Source organism: Podarcis vaucheri (assembly GCF_965113315.1).
Source record: "Podarcis vaucheri genome assembly, chromosome: 1".
Classification (NCBI taxonomy): domain Eukaryota; kingdom Metazoa; phylum Chordata; class Lepidosauria; order Squamata; family Lacertidae; genus Podarcis; species Podarcis vaucheri.
The window spans coordinates 138,785,761-138,801,024 of NC_138759.1; the positions used below are offsets into that span (position 1 = coordinate 138,785,761).

The 15,264-nt window shown below is 41.2% G+C and overlaps 1 protein-coding gene across 4 annotated transcripts in view; it reads left to right on the forward strand.

Annotated features, from left to right (window-relative positions):
- ERBB4 (erb-b2 receptor tyrosine kinase 4) overlaps nucleotides 1-15,264 on the forward strand; it is an 873,292-nt gene that overhangs the window by 741,435 nt on the left and 116,593 nt on the right. For all 4 annotated transcript variants that reach the window (XM_082228041.1, XM_082228042.1, XM_082228043.1 and 1 more), the window contains exons 18-19: nucleotides 1,975-2,097; nucleotides 2,484-2,582. In XM_082228041.1, coding sequence (XP_082084167.1) covers nucleotides 1,975-2,097; nucleotides 2,484-2,582 — 222 coding nt within the window. The remainder of the gene's footprint in view (nucleotides 1-1,974; nucleotides 2,098-2,483; nucleotides 2,583-15,264) is intronic.

A 15,264-nucleotide genomic window follows, 5' to 3' on the forward strand; every position in this document is an offset into this window, starting at 1 on the left:
ATGTGTATGCACCATGACGTGTGATTATGTGGGGTGCAGATTACCCGCCCCCCAATATTTTATTCAAGTTGGTACCCTGGCACACTTCTATACATGTCTAGTCAGAAGTCCCACTGAGTTCCATGAGACTTACTGCCAGGTTAGTATGTATACGGTTGCAGCCTGAGTTCAGTTAAATCCTGTGGTTGAGATAACATTGTGATATATATCACAATTAAAATTGATGTTCAAGAACATCATTGTACATTTTATGAAGTCTTACATTCAAGTTCTGTCTCTCTCATCACGATCAATCCAGCTTGAATTAACAAACTATCAAATCCATTTATTCAGTGGAAAACATAAACACATGCACTATTTGGCATAGTGCATTTATCATTGGTTGGGTCATGCCAAACACAAAACATTGATGATTCAGTGCCCATCATGAGAAGGCAGAACGCAAAAGCATTTTGTGATTCCACAAAATTCTCCAGTACAGTGGTACCTCGGGTTACATACGCTTCAGGTTACATACACTTCAGGTTACAGACTCCACTAACCCAGAAATATTGCTTCAGGTTAAGAACTTTGCTTCAGGATGAGAACAGAAATTGTGCTCCGGCGGTGTGGCAGCAACAGGAGGCCCCATTAGCTAAAGTGGTGCTTCAGGTTAAGAACAGTTTCAGGTTAAGTACGGACCTCCGGAATGAATTAAGTACTTAACCCGAGGTACCACTGTATAGCATATTTTTAACTGTTGCTTTTATTTATAGTGTCATTTTTTTAAAAAAACAAAACAAAACACAACACAACTTGTATTTAACTTTTATTAACATTGTAAGATACAATCTAAACCAAATCCCTTATGAATACACAGTGGAAGTGAGGAACAGGTTTAAGGATTTAGATTTGCTGGACAGAGTGCCTGAAGAACTATGGATGGAGGCTCGCAACATTATACAGGAGGCAGCAACTAAAACCATCCCAATGAAAAAGAAATGCAAGAACAACCTTGATGGCAGAAAGTGAAGAGGAATTAAAGAACCTTTTAATGAGGGTGAAAGAGGAGAGCGCAAAATATGGTCTGAAGCTCAACATCAAAAAAACGAAGATCATGGCCACTGGGCCCATCACCTCCTGGCAAATAGATGGGGAAGAAATGGAGGCAGTGAGAGATTTTACTTTCTTGGGCTCCATGATCAGTGCAGATGGTGACAGCAGTCACGAAATTAAAAGACGCCTGCTCCTTGGGAGAAAGGCGATGGCAAACCTAGACAACATCTTAAAAAGCAGAGACATCACCTTGCCAACAAAGGTCCGTATAGTAAAAGCCATGGTTTTCCCAGTAGTGATGTATGGAAGTGAGAGCTGGACCATAAAGAAGGCTGATCGCCGAAGAATTGATGCTTTTGAATTATGGTGCTGGAGGAGACTCTTGAGAGTCCCATGGACTGCAAGAAGATCAAACCTCTCCATTCTGAAGGAAATCAGCCCTGAGTGCTCACTGGAAGGACAGATCGTGAAGCTGAGGCTCCAATACTTTGGCCACCTCATGAGAAGAGAGGACTCCCTGGAAAAGACCCTGATGTTGGGAAAGATGGAGGGCACAAGGAGAAGGGGACGACAGAGAATGAGATGGTTTGATGGTGTTCTTGAATCTACTAGCATGAGTTTGATCAAACTGCGGGAGGCAGTGGAGGACAGAAGTGCCTGGCGTGCTCTGGTCCATGGGGTCACGAAGAGTCGGACACGACTAAACGACTAAACAACAACAACAACAACATTGTTAATGAATACTTTATAGTCTTTGGAAACCTCTTAAATGTTTTATTAATAATTAAGAGGGAAACCTATTATGTTAAATAATTAAAAACTGCAATGGAAACTTGATTTTAAGGAACAAATCATTGAAATTAGCATAGGGACTTGTCATTTTTCACTGTTTCCCACTTTTGTATCCAGTATTCACTAAACACCAGTTTCATTTTGCAGCTGGTGGAACCCTTGACCCCTAGTGGCACAGCCCCCAACCAGGCACAGCTCCGCATTCTGAAAGAAACAGAGCTAAAACGTGTCAAAGTCCTTGGATCCGGGGCCTTTGGAACTGTGTATAAGGTATGTGCCTTTGATGGACTTAGTTCATCTACTGTGTGTATCTGGTGAAACCTTCAGCCTATCAGGGCAATAGGATAGTAGTGTGTTCAAGGGGTTCCTGAAATATGAAGATAAAATGCCTTTTGATTATACATGCAACTTAGAACTCAGTGCCCAGATCCTGTGTTCAACTGCTGTGTTCAGTTCTCAGAATTGGGCTGCTCAGTATTCTGCAAGGTATTTCAGTTAGAAAATGTAAATTGGACTCAAAGGATCATTTACCTGAAAGTACTAAGATCAACTTAGGCGTGTGGCAAATAACAAGGTTCAGTTGATTTCTTTTTGACAAATGCTTTGTAAGTAGCTAATTTGGAGTTACGGTTTTCTTCACTTTTTCAACATCTTAGGGTGTTTGGGTTCCTGAGGGAGAGAGTGTGAAGATTCCTGTGGCCATTAAAATCCTGAATGAGACAACTGGCCCCAAAGCCAATGTGGAGTTCATGGATGTAAGTAATGGATACCCTGTTCCAGCGATGCATGTTCACACACATTATTTGTGGTTTAGCTTCACAGTGGCAACTACTTCTTCCAATTAACACACTCTTATGATGCCCAGAGAGAATTGCCCTGGAAGAACCAAACTTGCATGGATTTGGTGGCCAAACTCTCTGCACTCAGTAGGCACCTAGCGTACACCTAAATATGGTACCAGCTCAGTGTTCCTCAAGCTCACTGAACTCTGGCTCACTTTGTTGCTTTATCTTTCGAACTCTGAAACAACACAGTGCCAAGTGTGTGCTGCATAGATGAGCAGCAAAGAACCGTACACACAGTCAGGTACATACGGGCTGCTCCTGCAAATGAGGATCTGTGGGCTGGGGGATTAATCCCTGTATCGGGATTAGAAGAGGAATGGAATCTGCTACTCTTAATTGATTAGGAATTGTGCTAACCCTTTGCCAATCACCTAGAGATCTACCAGTAGATCTCGGTCTGCCTTCTGCCCGCTCTCAGCGTGAACTGCAGCAGCTGTACTGCAGTCCACACCATCTAGAATACCATATTCCTCAGGACTATTGTGTACTGGGAGTGGATGGGTCACACACCTTTTTTACAAGGTGGCTTTTGTGGGACAAGAATGTTTGCTTTAGGGGATTGTGGTAGGGGCAGCGTTTAAAAGCAAATCACTTGATAAAACTACATTTAGACAACTTTGGGGGGTGTTCTTCAAATTTTATTGACTACCTGAGATAGAATTAATTGTTTGGTGCAATATTTCTCAAGTTCTGTGATGGCAGCTGGAAGGGAGTTACGATGTCTTGGGAGTAGACAGGGGGATACAATCCTGAAACAGGCATGCCTTCCTTCCACACAAGTGAGGACACAGGTAGATTGAATATTATCTGGTAAAAAATTCTTTCATGATTCACATTTGATTTGGGGTGGGATGGGGTGGGGTAGTCTGCATCCCAGCATGACTGGAAAGAGTTGATGCTTTGTCCTTGAATGCTGTTTTTGAAGGGAATCAGCAATAACTTGTTCTCTGCTGTGGCTGGCTTTGTGCTAATCTCTTCTCTCTCAGCTTCAGTGTTCCTCTCCTGTAAGCTATTGGTTTAAATTAGAATCATAGAATCATAGAATCATAGAGTTGGAAGAGACCACAAGGGCCATCGAGTCCAACCCCCTGCCAAGCAGGAAACACCATCAGAGCACTCCTGACATATGGTTGTCAAGCCTCTGCTTAAAGACCTCCAAAGTAGGAGACTCCACCACACTCCTTGGCAGCAAATTCCACTGTCCAACAGCTCTTACTGTCAGGAAGTTCTTCCTAATGTTTAGGTGGAATCTTCTTTCTTGTAGTTTGGATCCATTGCTCCGTGTCCGCTTCTCCGGAGCAGCAGAAAACAACCTTTCTCCCTCCTCTATGTGACATCCTTTTATATATTTGAACATGGCTATCATATCACCCCTTAACCTCCTCTTCTCCAGGCTAAACATGCCCAGCTCCCTTAGCCGTTCCTCATAAGGCATCGTTTCCAGGCCTTTGACCATTTTGGTTGCCCTCCTCTGGACACGTTCCAGTTTGTCAGTGTCCTTCTTGAATTGTGGTGCCCAGAACTGGACACAGTACTCCAGGTGTGGTCTGACCAGAGCAGAATACAGTGGCACTATTACTTCCCTTGATCTAGATGCTATACTCCTATTGATGCAGCCCAGAATTGCATTGGCTTTTTTAGCTGCCGCGTCACACTGTTGGCTCATGTCAAGTTTGTGGTCAACCAAGACTCCTAGATCCTTTTCACATGTACTGCTCTCAGTACATGTGAAAATTAACTGGTTGCCCTTCATTTGTTCAGCTGACCAGTTTGAGAGTTTTGTGTTGCAACCTCTGATCTGTAGTAACATAGATGTGGATTTGCACTTGTATATGCAGTTCATCATAGTGTATGGCCTGGTGGTTGCAGGAGGTAACTGGCGCCACCATTTTGCATCTGTCTCTGCCTTCCACTAGTTTGCATTTGATGCTGATTGGTGGATTTCAGGTTACAGGGGGGAAAACAACCCAGAATATCTTGCAGACCTGTAGATCACAATAAAACACCTGGATCTTTCTTGGCAGGGGATTTGCTCCATCTCCTTGATCATTTTGGTTGCCCTTTTCTGAACCTTTCTCAGCTCTGTGATACAAGCTCTGGAACTTTACCCTTGCAACTGATAAGATGACATTTCTCTTTGACATGTGAAATGAGTAAAACAACATATGTTGTTGCAAATGTTTTATTCTGATTTGTATGCACAGATGTCTATTTTACTTTAGCCCATTAGAGCGACAACACAAAAGACATGCAAGAGTGAATGCCTGTTATTCTGCAGAAGACAAAGAGATTAGCAGTAGGAGTCATTGCTTTTTGTTTAATCTTTTAATGGTGGCAGAAAGAAAATGAAACCAAGGAGTGCTTTGTGACCAGTTGGGCCCCTTTTAAATGCTGTACGGCTAAAGGAGAATAGGCCGTGGCAATTTGGCAACTGGGCTGTCATTTCAGTACCCTTGAAAACTTTCTAATGTATCCATAATGACTATAATGACATAATGCATCATGCTAGTACATGATGTGAGCAGCCCCCTCCTATATTTCTCTCAACAGGGGACATTGAATTCAGTAGCAAAGAAAAATCCCTATGTTTGAATGGTACCTTTTCCCCTAGCACAGCAAATACTATTTCTCATATGTCTCACTCAAAAGTTATTTCAGTCCTCATCTTTCTTTTGTGTTCCATTCTTTTTTTTACAAATATCTCTTGTAACAGATAGCTAAAGGCATCCAAAAAATCTATAATTTGGTTCACGATTAAATTAAAACTAGAGTAACTGCTGTAAAGGCTTGCCTTCATTCAGCTTATGTTCTTGAATTAATTAATTTTATAATGAATGATTTTAGAATGTTGTTTATGCTGTACTTTTGTATTGTTTTATTGTTGTTAGCCGCCCTGAGCCCGGCTTCGGCTGGGGAGGGCGGGATATAAATAAAATTTATTATTATTATTATTATTCAATGCATTTCATAATTGCATCATATTGCCATTATTAGTTGCATCATTCCTCTGAGGTTGTAAATTCTGATGTTGACTTCACCTGAAAGGCTTCACCTGAATACCTTAGAGCTTAGCTATCTAGCACCTCAGTTTTAGAAAAAGTCCTTTTTCAATGCAACTGAGGTTTTATAAAGAACTCAGCAAAGATTTAGCAGCTTGGGCATTGCAAGAACTGTCAAAATAAGGTATCTAGAAAATGGGGTTACTGGAGCAAAACAAAGCGGGTGGAATTCAGAGTAGCACTCAGCAGATTACCCATCAATGCAAGCATTTCTGTGTGCCTGGTGGAATGATCTCCTCCTTCCTTCTCCTTTATGTTGTTCTGGGGGTTCTCCCATCACCCCAGAGTTGGTTGGAGACATGGGGGGGAGGGGAGCCCCATTGTGTGAGGGGGACTTGCAGCACTTGCTCGTGCTAGCACAGCTTATTAGTTGAAGCTGGTTCAGTGTTTACAACATACTTCTACTCTGCAATTGTCTTCCACAGAATCTGTTTTACGAATGCAGAAAGGAGGTGAGATCTGTTGCAATATGCTTTGCTTTGCTTTGCTTTAATTAGTTTGGCTAACCTTTGTTGGTTATATGATTGTTTAGTGAAATAATGAGAAAGAGAGAAAAACCAATGTCAGGAAATCATAGCTTAAAATGGGGGAGGGCCCTTAAGCAGTGACCTCAAATTGTGAGTGTCTGCAACTCTGCTAGCTGAACATCCATGGTTTTGTATCTGTTATATAATGGAGCAATCTTTCTACCCTTGCAGTGCATGCCCTTGAGGTTGCTCTGGTTTAAAGCCTCCATGATGGGTGATGCAGATAAGGGAACCTAAAAAACTTGCAGACTTGGGAAGCAGTGGGTGGAATGTGAATGTCATTCACCTTACAAACATCAAGGTATAAAGCACCATAGTGCTGTGTCTGTGAAAGAAAAGGCAGGTACTAAGAGACCCACCAATTGGCTGTGTGGGAACTTTTCAAAACAACATTAATTTCTGTGCTTTGTGAAGTCTCCCAGCCCTCCTCCCTTCTCCTAATACATTGTAAGTCAATTGACTTGGAGATGTCATGAATTTCTAACCAGCCATGAGGCTGTTGCCAAAAGCCAATAGCTTATCATCAAAGCAGAGATATCCTACATGCCATGAAGTGCACTCCTGATTAGAAAGTAAAATAAACTATCCAGGATACTAGTAGAGAAGGAAATCAATGAAGTCTGACACATCTCATCAGGCAAAAAGAAAAGAAACAGTCTTGCATTTCTAAAAGGCGATGTTGCACAAGCTGTAATTTTATCCAGGGTTTTGATCCACTTACAAGTTTAATCTAACCTCTGTGCACTTAAATGTTTCATTATCTCTTCGAAAATAATTAGGGGTTGCAAGCAGAAGTCTGTATATGTAGAGTTCCTTGGGAGTCCCCAAGCTCATTGAGGTGAAGACAGCTTGACTGATGCTTGTCAGCCAATATTGGGCCAGGAGCTAATAATAGAAGGCACTTCTGCTTAGCTAGGTGAGAAAGTTAGCTTGGGAAAAATTAAACTGAAGGTTTTTGGATTTATGATTTGAAATAAATTTCCCATTCTCATTTGTTTCCTGGTAAGAGCCTGCAAAGGGAGTTGGTCTCTTTTATGGTTTTATAATTAAGATCGAGGGGATTCTTGACTTCCTCCAGACGTATTGTGGCTCACCAATATCCCTAGAAATAGCTTTTCATGTCCAAGGAGAGTGTTTTGTTTAGTGATGCATAAAGATAATAAATAATACTGACCAGTGCTCTTGCAGCTGCCACTCCTGCCAAGCATGCAGGAAATAAATTAAGTTAGCTCAAAGGGGGTTTGATGGATAAAGTGATTGCAGAGGAAAAAGAGAGAAAACTAGGCTTGGCTTGATGAATGCAGGCATCAGATTTCTCCCCACCCCCACCCCCAAGTACAGAAAAATAACAGACATGTTTTATTTTGTAAGGCCTTTAAGACCATGATGGTTAGAACTCTGTGATCAGTATGCAAAAGTTTCAATAAGACTGCCCACTATGTTGACAAGGTTAGCCAAACGCTTGCCAGACTTTGTCTTCTATGTGCTAAGAGCACACCAGGTGTGTGCAGTGATAAGAGGCTTTTCCAGAGTGGCTTCTCCACTGTGAAACAACTAATTTCTCCTAGGGACATGTTGGTGTCATCCTGAACATTTTCAGAGGGGTTCCATAAAGAATGAGGACCTCATTTTGCAACTGGTAGGAAGTGGCATGATTCTGTTTGGTCGGTTTAATCTCAAACCCTCGGGCAAGCCTAGGGGCACGGATCTCTTACAGGAGCAGTTACTTACCTTGGGAGTTCAGTTTGCAGATTTTCCCCAGGTTGTTGATACAGTTGTGACTTCCAGGCAGAAAAGGTCACTGTGAGTGCAATGGAAATTTTCGTCCTTTCTGGAGATGCTAGGCTTGAGGATGTTCCTAAAAGCTAAATATGTGATGTAGCAATGCCTTGGAGCAATCAGCCTCTAGGAAACCAGAAACCTGATTACTAGTGAAAGTTACCTGCTTTTAGATAATTTGCAGGAAGACAAGGAAATGTTCAAGGCAGTGTTCTTTTTTCTGCTTTAACTATATTTAACCCAGGTAAGCTATTCTTCCCACAGAAGAATAAAAACAGAAGTCCCGCATTCAGTTTATAAAGTGGGGAATATGATAAATGCCTTTCACAACATGCATGGTGTAGAGAAGGAGAATATCCCCACCACCACCTTGCAACACGAAAATCTAGACCACCCAAGAACACTAAAACCCAGACCGATTCAAGAAGACTTAGGACAGACAAAAGAAAGTATTTCATTGCCCAGAGCATAGGTAAACTTTGGAATTTGCTACCACAAGATACAGTGATGGTTAAGACAAATTCGTGGATGATGAGGCTAGCAATGTTTCATAGTCATTATCTATTAGAATGTAGCAGAGGGTGGGGAGCAGCGGCTGCGCTAGGAGGGAGGCCAAGCCACGGAGTCCTCCTGGGGAGCCCTGTCGCATTACTGCCTCCAGGACCCTCCCTATCAGGCTGCCCCAATTCTGGCAGAAACCTCCCCATCCAGCCCTTCCCTGGATCCCTGGCAGACCATCCATTTGCATCATTCTGACTTGGTTAGCCCAAGACACCATGTTGGATGATGATGATGGTTGCAATTGGCCATTTACATATGTTTTTAATTAATAGCACAGTGGTCACTGCTCCCAATTGGCTCTACAAAAACCAGGGAAGAAAAGAACCTAAAAAGCACAGGCTTTTTAAGCAAAATTATTCACAAGACTGTCACATCTATACATATCTGGTACATGGAGGACAACAACGGCCCACCCAAGGAACACAAACAAAAGTCCCTGGGCATTTTGGTCTCTGATGTCAAAATTTCTGGCTCCTAATATTCTCCTGGTAACTGCTGTGTGGGCTGAAGCTAGAATTCTCCTGCTCATTCCTTACAAACTTATAATTTTTCTGCTGCCTCAAAGTTTCCCAAAGTTCAAAGAGAAGGAAATATTTAAAATTAATAAAATGAGAGGCATAATTACCAAACAATCCCTTTCCACTATAGTAAAAAAAGAAACAGGCAAAGAACATCCAGCTTTAAAGGCTGAATTTGTTACCCAGAACTGAGCAATTAGTGCCAATGCTTCACAATAAGAAATGGAAAGTCTCTATCAAAGAACTTCCTATTATTTAGGAATTTTCTCTGCATGCCTCCAGCTTATATTAGCAATTCAGAACAGACACGTTGGTATTTCAATTTCTAAATGGTAATGTATATGCCAGGTTGCTGTTAGGCTGATAATAAATGAAGGTTTTATGGGATGTGTGTTAATAATACAAGGTATTATTTTCTTCAGTGTATACGTAATGCCTTCCAATGAGGTTGCTGAATGGTTCAAGGTTAGCAGTCAATCAGCACATGTCTGATTGAAGCAGAACTGTCTAGATATTAAAGCCAATCAAATAGGGTATATATAAATATAATTTGCCAGCTAAGCAATTTTTGAAACTTTATTTTCTAAAAAAGGAGAACTTTATAGTGATAAGTTATTACTTTCTAGATTTTTTCATGATAACAGATTGAGCACAAGAGTGTGATAATATACCTCAGTTCAATGGCTCAGAAATCAGCAGCAAAACGTAAAGTAGTGTTGGTAAAGAGTCCCTGAGAAAGAACAACGTGCCATTAATCATTGTTGTTTCAATGTGAGAAGGAGCCAAGAATTTAGAAAAGGGAGCATATTAGGTTAAGGACATCAGATTTTTGCTGGTGTAAATTCGATAAGAGTCCTAATGCACATACTCAGAGGTCTCAGGAGGTTTGATTGCTCCTGGTGCCTTATCATCATGTAAGAGCACCCTGAACTTTGAATATCTGTCAGGTATATTCCCAAGATGGACAAATCAACAAACAGAAATCCCCTGGAGAAGCAAAATTCTCTCAGATTCTGCATAACTTACAAACCAGCCACATTTCTAGGGCCTTAAAGATGATAACTAAAAACAAGGATTTGAAAATCTCTAAAACACTGATTCATCTAGATCTGAAGCAAAACAGCTCAGTTTTCAACAATGTAAAAAACTCTTCCCTTTTTAACATTTTTGACACTCCTTGCAATGTGCACTGTCTACTAAGTCTTATTGAGTACAATAAGTTACTTATTGAGTTACTTCTAAGTAACTATGCATAGGACTGCGGGCATAATAATTAATTTCCCTCACTGACACCATCATATAGCCAACTCTCATTGGCGGCATTACGTCATGATGCCATGCGACTTTATTACAATGATTCCTAACTGGGTGTGATCATTCATGTGATTAATCCAAGAAATGTAAATGAAATCAGCAGCACCAGACAAAGACTGATATTCACATTATCTTGGTAAGTTGTTTATCCAAAACTACCAAAATGTTTCACTTGACTCCAAAATGAAAAGCGACAAGTATTTGGCTGAAACCTTACTAACTTAGTTCTGGCTGGCCATTAGAATTCAGCACCCGTTGTCAGCCTTTCATGTTGACTGGTGCTTAATGTTGCCCTGTGGTATGACCCTGGCTTCATCATTGCTAGCTTTAAATATGTATTATTAGTTACAAGTGGTGTATGTGTTATCTTAGATTTTGCCTCTACAGTGATTAAAAATAGTTCCAGAAGGATTTTTGCTTTAGTTCGGAAGACTAGTTGTTAATTGGACAAATAGACCATTATTGTGCAATAAAAAAATGAGGTCAACACCAGATAGCCTGGGCCTTAGTGTTATCTCAACTGTTTGCATTATCTTCTTGAGGAAAATGTCCGGATAACTGGGAGAGATAATACCACTTTGCTTGTGATAAGAGTGATATTAACAGTCAATACCATTTTACAGCTGCTTCATTAATCAGGTGGCAAAGCCAAGCCATTGCGATAGGGAAAATATTGACTATTTTTGCATGGAGATAGTGAACCACTGCCTCTCTGCTCAAAACATGAGCCTTCTGCAAATGAGGTTACCTTTGGTAATAAAAAAAAGCCTGCTGTATGGAAAACCAGAGCTTGCAAAATGTCTAGGTGCAATTGGTGATGTGTTTCATGGTTATCTTATTTCCATCACTGACTTTCAGTCGGCACTGAATATTGAACATTTAAAAAGCCTCCTTTATTTTGACTGTGATAGTGATCTGATTTCAACAGCCAATACTCCTCATGACATTGTTTCAAGTTAAGCAGACATTGTGGGCCCCTTAGTAGTACTGTCCTGGGGGAGAATCCTGCTTGCTGATTCCATGGCCTCTTTGGACAAGCAAAGAAATAATATGTGGGTCTGATTTGGAATTCTTACTCTCAAAGGGACCCTGTAAGAACAACAGGATAAGATTGGACAAACAGACAAGAATGGTTGCTCTTCCAGTTGTTCTAATTAAAGTTCACCCAAATGAAAAGTTAAGGTCAAGAATGGAAAACAAAGGAAAATAAATCTCATTGCATAGAGGACACACCCAAGGCAGATGATAGATAGATAGATGATGATAGATGATAGATAGAAAGAAAAATAGATAGATAGATGATAGATAGATAGATGATAGATAGATAGATAGATGGATATAGATATAGATATAGATATATAGATATAGATATAGATATAGATAGATCCAGTAGGCAGATAGGCATACTTGTGAGAGGCAGTGCAAAATACTGGAAAGGCCCCACACCCCTTGTGGCTTTCTGCCTGCATAATTGTTTGTTTGTTTGCAATTTATCGAGTTACATTATTAGATGCTTAGGTTTTGTTTATGTCAAGGAGTGGAGGGGCTTGGTGGTGTGCCCTGGCCTCCTTGCCTTGAGGATGAACTCTGCCTGACGCTTCATCTGCTGGAGCTCCCATCAGCCCAGGTTCATTTCTTCCTGTTTGGCTCTGAGAGTAGCAGCCCCAGCACTCACAGCTCAGCTCTCTTACGAGAAATGAGCTCAGATGGGAGAAAAGCATGCAGAGGTAAGACGAGGAATAATTTCACTGCCCCCCTTTTAAGATTTCATAAACATTTTATACATGAACAACAAGCATGGCAGTCCCATTGCTTGAAAAACCAAGATCACTGATCCTGCCACATCTAGATTGACTCATAGCTACTCTGATGCGTCAGTATATGGTGCCTTTATATTCTTGGGAGACCCTTGAGGATAGGTTTGTTTGTTTGTTTCTGCATATAACTAAATGGTTAGTTATATATTTGCACCTCTTTTCACTCCTCTCTTGGTTTTTTTCTTTCGTCCACATATGGCTCCGTCAGCTTCAGCAGTTAGCCAGGTCTAGAGGGATGCATTCTGCAGGAGGTTCTTCAAAACTTAATATGCAAGCAAAATATGTTGAAGATACATCAATTTGTAATTGCTTCCTCCCAAAGGCTGCTCAGACATGCACTGTAGACATGTTTCTTTGCTGTAGCAATTACAGGTACCATAAAATTAATGAAAAAAATGTGTGTCCGCTCTAATATCTTTCTCCTGTCACACAACACACATTTGAGGTTTTGCAAATAATTCCCAGCCCAGAGTACGGTGAGCTTCTTAAGTACTTTAAAGAGTCTTTGTGGCTGCAATATAGAAAACCAAAACAGGGGAAGGCAAATTTAAGGAGGCATCTGCTTATACATATATTTTCAGAAAGGCAAAAACATTTATCAGTGTCATGGTGCATTACAACTTTTCAGTTTATCAAGCTGTCACAGAAAGATCTTGGGCCAGGTCTGCATGCTTCATGGGTACAATACAGGGCCATTTTTGTGTGTATTTGTGGCTGTTCTTCATACGAAGGCAGGTGGTGCTGAGCCACACTCTAACTGGAAGTTGTAGCAAGGCTGCTGAAACAGACAAATTTGGTATAAGTTGTCATGCCACATTTGAAATTCATTTATTTTCATTTATTTATTTTTGACATTTATATATCCAGCAAGGCCCTCTGGGAGGTTCCCAACACAAACCATGTATTAAAACTATAGTAATACAACCAAGGTTTAAACATCAACAACAATCTGCATAAAAATCAGCACAAAGAACGCATAAAGCAATGTAAGGCTGCCTTGAAGCTGCCACAGGGAAGCAGGTCATCTTCCACCTCCACTGTCAGAGGCAGCAGAGCTCCTGAATGCCAGTTGCTGGAAGCCACGGGGGGGGGGGAGAGAGCTGCTCTTGAGCTCATGTCCGGCTTGCTGGTTTCCCACAGCCATCTGGTTGGCCGCTGTGAGGACAGGATCCTGGACTAGACCTCTGACCTGATCCAGCAAATACATCATATGTTCTGATGTATTTAAAACAGCTGAGAAAATAAAAAGGCCACACAGACCACAATGTAGGCACGCAGCAAGCCACTCTAGGGAGTCCTTTCCATAACTGGCTGCTACCACTGAAAGAACCCACTCCTTGGTGATCATCCACCCTCACTGGAACTCACCACTAACTTCTCCCTTGTTTTCTTAGAACGCCAATATCACTTCTCGGCCCTTTTAGCTACGATCTGGTATAGAATGGCAATGGTGCCCACCTGAGAGGTGCCAGAGCTGAGCTCCGGTGAGCTCCAGCTGAAAAAAAACCCCTGCCTTAAACTATTGCTTCTTCCATCCTTGTGTTGACTTGAAGCCCACGGGCCTAGATTCATAAGCAAAGTGGCTCCTAGCTCAGAACCACGAGCAAAAAAAAGAGGCATCTTTTTTGAGAGATCACCATGCCAATGTTGTGAAGTGTGTCTGTGTATGTTGCATGTAGTTTCCTGGAAACCTAACATGTGTACCTTGGAAGGCTGCAGGTCTTGACTGCAAGTTCAGGAGGTGGTGATGGGTCACAGAGGGAGGAGACCTGCTTGGGCCCAATTACACTATGTCATTGGGAGGACAACAGCATGTCCATATTTAAGAATTGGGCATGAAAGAATCTAATGTTACTAAGTAGGTCATGTTAGTTCCAGATTGAACCCAGAACTTTGCCTATCACTAGTCCGATTACAGTGGACAGATAGAAACTTTATTTGCATTAGCCACTAGCCTTAGCAATAAGATGAAATATACTGGGGATAGAGCTAAATAGTTACCGTAGCTATACAAAATATGTTCTGGAGGTTTACATCAATACAAATGACAGAATTGATTCATGATCCTTTAGACCAATTACAGTATAGTACAGGGGGTAGCCAACATGGTGCCCTTCACATATTGTAGAACTACAACTCCCATCAACCCTGAACATTGGTCATGCTGACTGAGGCATGAAAATCTTTGTGTTTATGATACTAGTATAGTATAGTCTCTACGTGTTTTATACCCTCCTTTGTTCATTTCTTGGGGCATGCAATATGGACGTTGCCACTGATTTTTGGTGTGCAAAAACAATGAATCCATATCCCAATCAGGCAACATGAAGAAAAATGCCACAGTTTAAAATAGAAACGCTTGCTTCTTTGCCGAAAAGAAAGAGAAAACTTTATGGGGGGGGGAGGGCATAAACCAGAGAGTTATTTTGTTTCTCGAAAATGGATAATGTACCTGTCAACATGTATTTATTCTGCCGGCCTTCAGTGCTATTTTCTGGTGTCAGTCGAAAAGCGACTAACATTGCATCGTGGTGACCCCGTGCAACAGACTAGTGTATTAATTTTAACATGGAACAAATGGTTTAAATGGAACTGCTCTTCCTGCCTCTGCTCCCTTGCTGGCCCAAACCTGCCATGAGTTACACTGAGCCCTTACGCCCGCCCTGAAAAACATGAGTTGACATAATTTCAAAAATATCAGAAGTAAAGAAAAGGTTAAACCATCTGTTATTTTCATTATACACACACCCTACAATTAATGTCTTGTTCATCTTTTCTTTCTTTCTTTTTTTGAAAAAAGAACCATTATGCAAATACACTGCAATTTGATTTCAAATGCTCTTTGTGCTCTGATGAGCAATTTTCTCAAATACAAACCCAGCCTCCTTCCCCTCCTATATAATTCCCCCACCCCACTTCCCTCTACCCTTCTACCCCCTTTGGGGGACTGGGGGGGGATGATGGTGGTTTCATATGACTAACAGCAAGATCATTTGATATTTTTTACCACCACATGT